The sequence below is a fragment of the Orbicella franksi genome, chromosome 14 (assembly GCF_964199315.1).
Source record: "Orbicella franksi chromosome 14, jaOrbFran1.1, whole genome shotgun sequence".
Taxonomy (NCBI): domain Eukaryota; kingdom Metazoa; phylum Cnidaria; class Anthozoa; order Scleractinia; family Merulinidae; genus Orbicella; species Orbicella franksi.
Window position 1 is genome coordinate 9,696,623 of NC_138158.1, and position 13,820 is coordinate 9,710,442.

The 13,820-nt window shown below is 37.0% G+C and overlaps 2 protein-coding genes across 2 annotated transcripts in view; both read right to left on the reverse strand.

Moving 5' to 3' along the window:
- The window catches only part of LOC145467188 (BTB/POZ domain-containing protein 6-like), a 248,144-nt gene that overhangs the window by 8,265 nt on the left and 226,059 nt on the right, over positions 1-13,820 (reverse strand). The window lies entirely within an intron of this gene.
- On the reverse strand, positions 7,534-9,812 carry LOC145468240 (calmodulin, striated muscle-like). Its single transcript, XM_081451911.1, has 2 exons — positions 9,552-9,812; positions 7,534-8,211 (listed from the first exon to the last, which is right to left on the reverse strand). The coding sequence occupies exons 1-2, from the start codon at positions 9,754-9,756 to the stop codon at positions 8,138-8,140; spliced, it is 279 nt and encodes a 92-aa protein (XP_081308037.1). The 5' UTR covers positions 9,757-9,812; the 3' UTR covers positions 7,534-8,137.

The following is a 13,820-nucleotide window of genomic DNA, read 5'->3' on the forward strand; positions in this document are numbered from 1 at the left end:
CTTTAATTCTACCTATAAGTAAAATGCGTCAGCTCCCAGGTTCCATTGCCTTCAGTATTCTTTACCCTTAAAGTCTGTACAAGTTGCAGGATTTGAAAATATTAATCCGTAAATTTGTTGTTCAAGAGTGATGGCATGAATTATTGCATGAACGTAAAATAATTTTGATCACAGTCGTGACGCGTGAAAGGGACCAAAGTTGTTATGTGACTGAATGTTGACTGAGTGGAGTGGAGGGGACCACATCTAACCGTTTTGAGAATCAGACGTCTTATACTGAAAATTAATAAGTTGAATGATAGATATGTATATATAGACTCCTACACGATATAGTCCGTTAATGTTTAGGGCTGCAAGTATCAATCGTATGAACTGGAAGAAAACCAACACAAATATGAACACGAATTGTTCCGAAGCTATAAGCTACGTCGAACTTTTGGAGCACAGAATTCATACAATTCATCGACATACCAAGACTTAATGTCTCTTATTATTGAGACAAAAACAAACAGAAAATAGCTCATACCTTGACAAATGAGTTAAATCCAGCGAAACTCGATCAAAGCAGATCCCGTGAGAGCAACACCAGATACCCCATTTTCCGTTTAGTTTCTTTAGTTTTTATCTTTTACGTACTGTAATACGTGGACCAATATGTTCGCACGTTAATTAAAGCTGATGATAAGATGCTTTAGAAATGCAACAAAACCTTCAATAGTAATTACCTTGCATTAACATAACAATTAAATCGCCACAAAATGTATTTTTCTCTCAAATCATCTCGCATTTTACGGTGTTAATTGTAATTGTTGAAAAATTCAGTTGTTGTTTTCCACTACGATGTCGGCAAGAGTTTAATGTCCTTATCACACTTTTTGACACGATAAAGAGAATGGTCAATTGATCTATCGACCATTAACGCTTCGTGACTGACAGTAAAGTAAATATTAACAAAAGCAAAGAAATTAGTGATATAATAACTGCAAAAATCGACGTTTATTTCGCAGGAAAGATTGACTAAACCAAAACAGAGCTTTACTGATTAAAATACCTTTGAATTTGTTCCACCCATTAGTTCTGAATGAAAGATTTGCGTTCACCATGTGTGGCTACCTCGCGTTAGAAGATAATCAAGTTTTGTTCTGTCAAAGCTTATTAGGTTTTACTGTCAAAGACAAAACTGCAGGATATCGCCTGTTTAAAAGCGATTGTGCCATCGATATTTCTATGACTCGCTAGAAACAGGCCAGGGAAAATGTCTTCATTTTTTAACGTATCTAATGCACGTATATTAGTATAAATTTACAAGCGCAGGTCTATCACGAATGCCGTTCTCTAATTGGCTACGCTACTCACTATCTATTCTGCTGTAGATACTGAGTACAGTACCATATATCAGTGTCTGCCTGTTAACAAACTGGCGCTCGCTCCTTCACGTTTCCCAAGTTTCTGTGGAAAGGATTTAGATCTACTAGCCGAGCTGATTCTACGGAAGACAAAAGTTGGAACGAAAATATGGAATGAAGCTTTTCTTGGTAAAACCAGGAGTCGAATTAATGAATATATTCTCCTTGTTAAACTTTTAAAAGTGATTTTTAATTAGCAATTTTCAAAGTCATCAAAAGTTGCGTTTTAATTGACACATTTAATAAAAACGTGACCTGTCTTGATGTTTAAGTTTTGAACGACTAGCAGATATAGCTAAATTTATACTAAAACAATAAGATTATTCGACTTCTATAGCGTCATAGTTGCTGAGGGAATTTAATTCAGTGTCATACATGTATATTTCTAAACCTTGTGTTGGCATTGCAATTTGTCGATGTCACGTTTGTTTAGGTCTGTGTTTAATGCGACTTCATGTACAGTAGTTTATCAGTCTGTGTATTAATCTGGTTGCTAGGTAACTGGGGGCTACTGGCATTTTTCCCATAGCTCTTGAACTGTCAAGTCACAATATTCCTAATCTACCGTACTGATCTATTGAATTAACAATTAGATTACTTCCTCTCGATTTCTGAAAGGTGTTAGGCCATTAGACCGAAACCTGAATCAGCTATAACTTCACAGAAATCAGTCGAGAGCGAATAGATTACAAAACCCCTGCATTTGCTTTCGATTCTTACTCTACTTACAATACTGTAGCATAACCGACAACTTAACAACACTAACAAAACTTACACTCTATTAATACCTTACCTAACTTCCTTATTTATGGCCATTTATAATAGTGCATCAAGCTTGACGTTAACTAACATTACTTTGATATATTATATTGGGTACATATTAACACACAGTGCTATTAAAACAAAGAAAAAAACACGTAAAGTGCTATTTGTCTTAATTTTCTTTGCAGAAATTGCATGTAGACAGCTACAATAGATGACTTCAGAGCATTAGAGAGAATATTTGGTGCGTTTTGCTTTATTGGTTAGTCATCTTTACTTTCTCTTCATAAAGAGAAAAAAAGCTAAGAATAAGCCTTTGCTTGCATGCACATGTTTTATAAGTACGCTAAGTATTGAGCTAAGGTTATGAAAGTTTTACGACCTTTCTACATGTAGGAATTCAATAATACTTATTTGAATGAAAGGAATTTGTATTTATAACGGTATTAGTATTTATAACGTCATATTGCTTGGCATTGATGTCAGGAATGTGAGAAAAACGCATGCCGGCGATCATGGTTGACCACCTCAGAAGACAAAAGAAGCCGTATCAAGAAATGGTCTATTGTTCCGGCCCAACATCACTGATTAAGTATTACACAATAGTCCTTCTGTTATTGGGAGCACTGAGGGACTTTTGCCGAAGCTGAACGAAAACCTCGCGCGCTATCGGAAAGTTATCGGCATGACAATTTAGCTACATTGTGGGGAGTGAGTAGCGTAAATTTGCACTCAAAAGATAAATTACCACTGGGGTACCCTAGAGAAAGATTGGCGTTTGTAGTGCGTACAGGTCGGCTGTTTGAATTTATACCACCTACTTAATTTTAGATTTAATTTGCCTGGCTTAATCAATATCCATACTTTGCATGGTGTTTGGCGTAATCGAAAGCCTTCTGAAGAACAGTTGAAAAAAAAAAGGTTTGCCCTCACGGCTGTTCTAGCAAACATTGTAACTGATCACTGTTCGCGATTCCCGCTTCCCTTTTAGCCGAGCACGTTGTAATTGTGGATAAATCTCTACCTCTTGAACTGTCATTCTTTTAAACCAGTTACGAATAATTTTTGTTTTCCATGATCGGCTCAAAACAAGTTTTCCGAGAGAGAACGAATTCACCTTTATGTTTTTTTTCGTTTAATCAAGCGCGCGGCAGGAAAGGAAGGTGTGATGTCTTATATAAACAAAGGAAAATTTAAAAAAATCTGAAAAATCACACCTTCGTTTGATGCCGCGCGCTTGATTAAACGAAGAAACAGTGTAGTCTGTCAAAGTCTTAAAACAATCCCTAACGTTTTTTGCTTAACACGAATTGGGCTAAATTAAAGCTTTCTCAGAGCTTTCAAAGCTTTCTCGCGGTCAAGCCGCGAGTATAAGCGTTTCTGTTCTTTTACAATCAAGAGCGGCAGAAAAAAAAGTCACACCTTCGAAGCGTGCCGCGTGTTTGATTAAACGGCAAACAGTTAATAGTCCTTTGGACCGTGCTGTGCGAAAAATGAGAAGTTCTCATATCTCCAGCTATTTTCACAGTTTTTAACGAATTCTTACGGCCATTCCGTTAAAAACAACTTTTTCAGTTTTGCAATGTGTTCACGCTTTCAAGCGGGTAACATCGTTGATACGCGTCAGTAAACTTGAATAAACTTACGTAACAACACTAACTTATTGCTGTTTACAAAACAACATTTCGCCTCGCGCGTGCTCTGAGACTTTTTAGTGCTTTCCGCGCGCTCACTCGGAGGTGATTAGCAAAGTATTATTCACCTCCTAGTAACCAAAGAGAAACAAAATGGCTTCGCGTGTCGCTTTGGGTACCGAGAGTAATGCTTTGGTCCGCTGATTATTCAGCTTGGGTGGTATATACTAAAACAATTATTCACCTCAGTGTCGATGAAAGCGGTGGATATTTACCTCGCCGCGATCCACCACTGTTCACCTCCACTTCGATGAATAATCGTTAAATAATCAAAGTTGAATATAAACTGTTCCCGAATTTCGCAGAGCGCGCGCAAAGCGCAAGTAAGACAAGCCGCTAATAAGAGCGCAAAAATAAATTGCAGGAAGAGTTTATTCAGGTAATTTTGCAGGAGTTGAAAGTTACAAACTAAGATCTTCAGCTGTTTATGGGGCAAATTTGAATCCTCTAAAATTTGGTTCTGCTTCAGTTTCAAGCAACAACTAATCAAACATTGTCGATCAACCGTTAATGAGAGCAACCATGGTCCCTACCGGCATCCCACGGTAGCCACCTGCAACGGAAAAATCTTCCACTGCCACCTCCCCTGGGGAAAATTTGTCTTAAGTTCAGTCTTTCCGATGATTTGAATTTCCCGCTCGTATGTTAATCGGAAAGTTCATAAGCTCCCCAGGGCATTTTGAAGCTGTTGCCGCCATTGTCAAAAATTCACCATATAAGGTCAAAATCATCACTGAACTAATCACTTAGTAGTCCGCTTTTCTTGATGCGGCCTTGAGATATGGAATGACGGATTTTTCTTGGTAAGAACAGGAATCATGTCAATGAATTTATTTATTGGAGTCAATTGACCGCCTCAGATTTTGAGATGCAGTAGAATTATTTGAAAGTGCATCAGCAGTTAAGGTACTGTTGGGATCAACGAAGCATGAGTGTTTTGACTATCGAGTGAAGAGACAGGAGGTTACACTACCAAAATAGCTCACTAAAGTTATGTGTTCTAAATTTGGTCAATAGCCTTGAGGGAAACTTAACCATTACCTTGTAAGATAACAAAAGAGGCCAAAAACATTGATTTATTTACATGTATATACGTAAACAGTAATTATGATACGAATTTTACACATACTGTTAAATTTAGTTCGCATTTAAAATACACCACGCCATTAATCACCAACCTTACTTTAGGCTTTCTAATTCACTTCAACCTCGAGACGTACAAAACACTTGAACAGAATAAATGCTGAAATAAATTACAAACCATTTAGTTCTGTTAGAATTCACATTGCTCTCGTTGTCTGACTCCTTTCTTCTAAAACTTGCGTTCATTTGATATTTCTTAGCTGCTGCAGCAAAGTGCCATGTTAAATAAATTAACTCCGTTTTGCCCTCGCTTTCATCGTGGAGAACAATATAGCTAGTATGAAGGTTGTAGTAAGATCTATTTACAATTTAAACGCTGAACAATCTTGCACGCCTACAAATGCCAACCTTCCATACTAACAGCAGTTAAAACCGAGTTGTTTCTCCGGAACGACACGCTAATAGTGTTTTTCCTCGTTGTAAACAAAAATAATGACAATGCTAAAGTTGATTTGCCCTCTTCTCATACTTAAATCGAGCCGGAATTCTGGGTTTTGACGAGGTACGACATATTTTGTTCAATTTAACACAGCTATCATCCTACCTGGCGACACTGGACGAGCGATGAGCAAGTTGCGACCCACTTTTAGCGCCAAACTAAAAGGTACGAGAACATTCAACTCCGTCTCCAGTAGGAAAAGTTGCCCAACTTCAATGCCTTTCCGTGAACATGCATTGACGTCAGCCGGGTCAATACAGTTTATCCCGTCTGTCGGATCCTGATTGGTCAATTCAAATTTCACGCGCACCAGCAGCAAGGAATAATATTCAGCTACATTTTTGCTAAGATATCCACTCGATTACATTGTAAGTGTAAGCTTGCACGATTGTTTTGCTGCGCTCGCTGCGCTCGGCTTCTTCGACCACGGGCCAATATTCCCCAGTGCGGCCCTCGCACTCGGTTGGTTAGAGGTTAATGTTTTTTTTTTTAAGATATGTCACTCCACTTATTGATTTGTCAAAATTATTAATATCATCGAGCAAAATTCATTTTGTATTTATTTTATATTTTAACAATGGCATCAGGAAAAAAACTCACTTTTAAACTTAAATCTCCGCAAATTTAACAAATTGACGTCAGATTTTTTTGCTTCTGTCCTCTTACTGATGGCAAATTGCGTCAAAACATTGTCAAAGTGGCTGTGGAACCACGAGCCGCGGGCGAGTGGTTTCGCAGTAAACGAAGATAAGTGAATTTTATTCAAAATGACGCATTGTGACGACATTGTCAATAGCTTTTCTCGCTTTTTGATTGGCTACTTAGAAAAGTCAATAAAATCCAATTGGTTGAAAAGTTGACAGTTCGACAACTGAAAGTTGAACTGTTGAAAGCTTGTATAAATTAAAATTTATCCGTCTGTACATGCATTGATGATAAAAATGAGCCAATCAGCCCGCGAGAAATTAGACAGTTATTGTAAAAATTCACATCGAAAGGTGATATATAAACCGTCGTTACGTTTTCTATGCACAATTTACAAAAAAAATTAAATTTGAAGCCTTCCAGAAAATATAAAGTGAAAGCCCGTGTGTAAGAATCTAGTGCCAGAACCTTCTGGCAGAAATTTCCCATTTTAATACCCAAAAATATAGGAACCTGTTTAGCCAAGCCATAGTTTTTAGAGGGAAATGGTGATGAAGCCCGGCAAACATCAAAGGAGCAGACAATGATGCCGAGATTTATGTTGGAAGCTGGGTCCACGACCGTGCACAATCTTTTGTTTTTCGCTCATACACTATGCATGAATTACGTAACTAAAACGTTTCTTTGGTTAGTTCCTCAGTACGGAGTAAACAACTATTGCGTTTTGTGCACGGTCAAGGCCAAAAAAGAGAACAGATACCTAAAACAAAGATATTTGTCGGGTTTCATAACCATTTCCCTCTATTAACTATTGCCAGGCAAGATCAAGCAGGTTCTTATATGTTAGTTACAGTTAAATTATGAACTATTGTTATAAAGCAACACTACGTACCTATACATTATGTAACCAGTTGTGCTAGGCTTATCATGATACTGTTGTGAATAAATACTGTATATTTGAGGCCAAACCCATGTATATTTATTTTTCTGGTAATCATCAATTATATCTCCTTCATAAAAATTAAGAACCTAATTAAGAACCTGCTTAATCTGAATTACCCCAAAATACAAGAAGCTATTTTGCCATACTTCAAAAAATGTAGGGTCTTACACACGAGTTTTTTACTACGACTTGTTCAAATAGAAATAAAACATTCCAAGTCATTCGTACCATCCTGACAATGCAAAATTGCCTTTGCATTGTTTTCTTAGTCTACTTAATTTTATATGTAAAGTTATTTTCCTTGCTGTTCAACTTTAAAAGGTGTCATTATATTTCATTCACAGGCTTTCACGCTAAAGGATTAAGACCAAATGAATACAAAAACAATTTTAATCTGCCTTGGGGTGCTGCGAGGTTAGGTCTCTATAAATGCAGTGAAACGTTTAAAAGATGTACATTAAAAGTTTACAAAAAAGTTAAGACATGTTTTTCGTTAGTTCAAAATTTGCCCGTTTTAATGATTTTTAGTCATTTGGGGTATGCTGATACCTTAACTTTTGTTCATTCTCAGTTTGTTTGTGGAGATATATATTTTGTAAATTATTTTCGCTTTTATTTTATCGACTGGAAAGAACTTTTGTAAATTAATAGAGTGGCGAGCCTACTATGTTGCGATGTAACTCTGTTAACAGATGATATACTATATTGGGTTATTGTCAAATTCAAAAGTGCCAGAATCACTAAGTTGTCCTTGTTATATTCTTACTACAGAAAATGCTGTTGAAGCATGATTGAGATAAACAGCGGAACTAATGAATTCTGGTGGCTGTCTTCGTCCTCGCATTCACATCTTTACGGTGGTAATGATGGTGGTGATGTAATAACGATAATGATTTCTTTAAAATGATGACAATAATAATGATTTCTCTCCAGTGTTGTTTCCTGCTGTTTCAATTCATAATGACATGACGAAGTTTTCTTTAATGATGTTGATGATTATAATCATTATGCCAGTGGAACGACGATAAATCATGATCAATAATTCTAAAGATATTCTTGCAATTGAAGACGTGATTTTCTTGCCGATGGGCTGACATCAGTCAGTTTACTCATCATTGCCTCCCTCAGCCTCTTGTTCAACCGCTGGCATGCCTTCAGGCTCCACAAGCCAGGCGAATTCTGTAACATAATGAGAATACAACGAAATTAAAGTTCCAAATTTAACAAGGTTTTTTTTTTAATCACGTTAAGTTTTGAGTATCAAGAATTGCTGAGTAAGGTACAGAAAAAAACCTCGTGCAAGAACTTAGAGGTTTAAGAACCATCTGGCAGAAAATTGACATTTTAATACCCAAAAATTTAAGAACCTGTTGAACCCAAAAAGATCAAGCAGGTTTTATATATGGGTTACAGTCAATTATGACAAACATTTTAACCAAGTAGTGTGACTGAAATTTCGAATTTATATTTACAAGAAAATACATAATACAGCTGTGAATAAATGCTGTATATTCAAGGACCAAACCCAAGCTTAATTTATTCTTTCTGGTAATCAATTAAAACTATATCTCCTTCATAGAAATTAAGAAGCTAATTAAGAACCTACTAACTGCCAATAACTAACTCAAAATACAAGAACCTATTTTACCAGACTTCAAAAAAATGTAGATTCCTACTCGGGATCCTTTACTGTATTCACAATTCGCATCAGTAAATATAGACTTCCCTTTAACAATTAAGTTTTTCACTCGTTTCCTTATTAAACTTTGCACGATTAATATATTTCATATGTTCTTTCTGATGACCTTATTTGTTGTTTTGAGTAGACCATCATATTTACGGTTCTGTGAAATGTAGCCCAGTCTCCGTATTCAAGCGAGGTTTGGGTTGGCCTTGTGATGATAGCGATTAATAACAGTTAGTATAATAACAGGCTAATTTAGATTTGTAAACGGTAGTAAGGTTTGTATTATAACAAAGTCAACTCTACCATCTCATCAGTGTTCAAAGGTGTAGTAACTAAGCAATAATCTACAAAAAGGCTTATTTCAAACTGCAAGATGCCAGACGTTCCCAATGACATCAACGAAATTTTCCCGCTATCGTCTTTAATTAAAAATCGTCTCTAACCAATCTGATAATCCATCAAGTAATTTCGCTCGCATGCGATTGGTCAAAACTCGTCACCTGACTGAATATGTCCCAGCTGAAACTGGGGAATATCCGTGTGTTGTTCCTCAATTTTTAAATCCCTTGTGTTTCGAAAAATATTTGAAGATTAATTAACAATATGGCCTGTATTTGACTTTGAAAATATGCTCGAATATTTGTCCTTGGACATTATCTGTTCCTCGAAGCTCACAGTCTTCCTCGAGCGTCGCTCTGTGAAAACGCTTCTTGGATAAGGTCCGCGGTCAAATATCTTGGCATATTTTCGTGCCAAATTGAGGCTATTGTTTACTCAGTTCTAACAAAAAATGATATCTGAGAGGATGATATGCTTGTGAGTGGCTTTGTACCTTCCATTCCTATCCTTCTGTCCTGGTGTAGGTTGGCGCTTTTAATCAGGTCTTTTAACTCGTCTGCAGAAACTTTCCAATCCATGGTTTCCAGCAGCTCTCTTAGCTCAGCAGATTCGATATATCCTTTGTTATCGGAGTCGAAAACGCGAAAAGCTTGAACGATATCATCTTCAGTATCTTCAGGTGTTTTCTGCTGTTCCATGAGTTGTATATACTCCTCAAGGTTCAACCTTCCATCCCCTGCATCGAAAGGGACAACAATAAATTTTAGGGACTACTCCATGGAAGTCGCGTCTTATCAATACAAATCTAAAAGAACGTTTTGTGCGATTTATCTCTTATGGTAAAAATAAACGGCAAAACAGGTATACATTTCTCAAGATACTTAGACTGTGCGAATTTAGACAGGTGCTTCAAGTCACACTGAAATGTCCAGTACAAAAAAGATGCAGCTTTTTGGAAAAGTTTTAAAAACTTCTGTACATGCATGCATGAGGTTCAGAACAACGAAATGATACCAACGTGTTCATCAAGGATTGGACAGTTTTTTTGATACCGTAATTGTAGCATGAACTGATAAAGAGTGGTAATAGTGACCCAATGTGGTAGAAACTGTTTTGAACCATATTAAAACAAATTTGTCATAACATCAAGAAAATCAAAGTCACGCCAGACATGCTACTGAACGTTTGATCGATGCAGGGGTAAACTCCTTAAATTCGTAGAACTGTAACAGAACCTCAGAAGAGTTTAGATATTTTATATGACACCAAAAAAATACCAGGCGAGCTTTCGCGCGAAAACATACATATCTTCACAATGAAAGTAACACGTTATCTTCTCTCGACCACTGACAATCGACCCCAACAGGTCACGCCTTTCGCAGCGAAAGTGAAGTGTTTGGTATTTATATAATAAATAGAACATAACATGGCCGCTTGGAGATAAAAAACATTCTCCTCTCGTGTTGAAAGATATTTCACTCGTCCGCTTTGTCCACTCGTGAAATATTTTTCAACACTCGTGGGGCAATGTAATGTCCTCCATTTAATAACGCCGCTAAAGACATACTCTGCTCACCATCATAATCCACAGCGAAAATCATTTGTTGTAAGTCTTCTTCTGTCGGGTTAAAACCCAAAGTTTTCATTATTCTATTCAGTTCTTTTGTGGTAATATATCCATTGTTATCTCGATCAAACATGTAGAAGACATCTCGGTATTCTAAAAAACAAGATTTGGTTGTAAGAGCACTATTTTACTGTAAGTCGTTTATTCAAAAGGCAAAATGATTTACTTAGAATGTATATCACTACTGAAACATATAGATATATGTCGTTTTTTGAAAATTTTATCATTATAATGATGTTCTGCACATTTTTACTTTAGGTACGTGGAGTTTATTTAAACAGGGATCATAGCTTCTAAGCATGTATTTTGTATTTTTTACAAAATGTTTTTTTTTTATTTCTGACGGAACCAAAATCAAGTTATAAAGTTCTGGTGTGTGGCAAATCCATTCAGAAATTATTACGTTCAACAGATCTCCCATTTTACTAAAAACAATCTTGATGCCAATTTTTAAACGCCATTTTTTTTTCCTGAAAAATGCCAAAATCTCAAAAACCATTAAAACAACATTGAAATTTTGAGAATGACGAGTTCAGCATGTACATGTTTATCATTGCAAAGTTTCAGACTAGTTAGTTCAAAACTCAAAAAGTTATCAATGTAGTGCCCTCCTTTTGATTCCTCTCTGCTCACCATGGTTGCCGAACGAAATGCTCCTAATTATAAGAGGCGTAGGACATTGAATTTGTGACACAAGAAGACTAATTGAAAACGTACCTTCTATTTGCTCTTCAGATAACCCTTCCTGTGTTTAAAGGGAAGGAAAAATGGAGAGATGATGACTAAGCTGGTAAATTTACTACTTACCAGCTATACGCTAAATAGTAATCTTTAGGCTTTAAAAAATATCAAGGCAACTCATTTCTCGTAAATTATCATCTTAAATAACTTTTGCACATTTGTTTCATGGTACCTTTCCAAACTCTAACGACAATTCAATTCACTTTCTAGTAAAGAAGAAGTGAGGGGAAGATGTAATAGGTAAAGCGTCCCAGCTAATCGGAATGAAATATTAACATCTTTTGTCCGTAAAAATCGAGTTATAATCGAACGTTGCCAAAAGCAAACCAACAGGAGGAAGTAGATCAGTAGTGGAACAGGCTCCCGAGTAAGACGAAATTTGAAAAAGCTGCTAAGAGCGTGCTGGGTGAGCACGCTGGAATCTCAGTTATCAGTTAAATTTTCGGTATATCTTAGCCGTTAGTTACCATCCCAGCTATCAATTGAAATTTTGACCAATTGAGTTCACCCTCGTACAGACCCTTGGTTAATTGGAAGGGTTCCAAGAACATCAAAATGGCTTTGCACGTGCTTCATAAGACTTGGTGCATTTTCTGTGCCGTTATTATTCTGACGATTAAAATTTTCTTTGAATGCCAGTTTGACACATGACTAGTCACGCGCTCAATGGATTTCAGTGCAACGACTTCAACCGGGACCAGCTGGGAATTTTCAACCAATCAAAGACTCTGACTTTATTTGTGATCTCACCAATCGTGTTCTAGCTGTGAGATTGTTAGCCGTTCGAACAGACGATATTGTCTGCTAAATACCGTCAAATTTCGTTGATTTCAACAGCACCCGCGACAAACAAGCGACAAAAGTATATTTTATCTCGTTCCATTTTACTCCTCGGAAGGGTTTGGGGACTGCTCTCGTCGCGCTCGTTTGCTGAAGCACGTTTAATAAGTTAAGCAAACACCGTGAGCAAACAACTTTCTGGCGTAAATAAAGCCACTAGCGTGACGTTTATTTTTCTCAAATATCCTATCTTAAAATAACAAACATTTGATGATATCTTCAGCAAAGGTGGGGCGCGAAAAAACCGCCACATGGACAATCAACTCACAAGGTATTTGGCTAGAGCAAGGGAGGTGGAGGGAAACCTGAAAGTTCTGTTAAGCCTGGCGTTGCCGTTGAATGGCGAGGAGGCCGAAATTAACAGTGCACGCGATCTAAATAATATCAGTGCGCTCGCCCACTTTCATCTGATTGAAGGTTCCTAAGTAATCTGCCATTCCTGCTCCACCCAAATAACCTTGATGTCTATTACCAACAGTCAAGCAAATGGCTCGATATAAAATGACATTATATGTGCTGCATATAATGTTTGTTTTTATTTGAAACCAGCGGGTAGAAGACAACTCTTCGGCGTTCAGCGACAAAATGATAAACAAATTATTTTCATCTCTACTGAGAAGTCCGATCCAGTGACAAAAACAACTTCGAGCAACAAAATAACTCTAGCACTTTGCACGTGGCGACGAAAATAATTTTTTTGAAATTACCAGCGCGACCCAGCATGGACAAAGCTCTGTAGAGTCTAGCGGCTAGATGTTTGCGAACACAGTGTGAACATCTTAAGTCCAAAGCAAAAAATAAATCCTAACCCAGTGGTAGATATTATACGGACAGCAACAACAGGACAACTCCGCATCATGACTCAGCGAGAAAAATTATTTTCAGCCTTGGGATATAGTAATTCTGAACTCAAGTGAGTCTATCCTAGACGATTATCCGGCATTCAAGTTGTCTGCGCTGAGGTAAAAATTATTTTTGTCGGGCGTTTGTTGTGCTGTTAAAGTCGACGAAATTTGAATGTAATTGGCAATCGATCAAAATTGTGTCTTCCAACGACTAGTCTTCACGATGCTGCAACATGACTGATAAGATCAGAAACAAACTCAGATTCTCTTAATGGTCTGAAACCGTGCTCTAATTGGTTGAAAACAAGCAGGTGGCCTGCATGTAGTCGTTGCACTGTGGGATTATTGCAAGCTTCATATAATGAGCTTTCAAATATCAGCTTTCCGACTTTCGTAGCTAAACCGTTTTAGAACTTTTAGTCAGGTGCAATTTCACTGCAAAATGTTTTTACAGAATGGCTTTTATAGAATAGAAGCAATTAAAGGCGAATCCCATTTATAAAGCCTAATATGAAAGGATGAACATTAAAGATCCTAAAAGACAGTTTTGTTTATAAAAGAGGAGGGTCAGTTTATCACGTAATCAAAGCAATTTGAATTGATTTCTAACAGGAATACGTCTGATTAATATGAGTAAGAGTGCTAGCCATTTATCGCAATATGTTTTTGAACCTTTAAAGTCGCGTAACGGTCAATTTCCTTTTTCTAA

Coding starts and splice junctions, on each gene's coding strand:
- LOC145468240 (XM_081451911.1), bottom strand. CDS start 9,756: ATGGAACAGCAGAAAACACCTGAAGATACTGAAGATGATATCGTTCAA. Junction 8,212..9,551: donor CAGAAGGATAGGAATGGAAG/GTACAAAGCCAC, acceptor ATTATGTTACAG/AATTCGCCTGGCTTGTGGAG.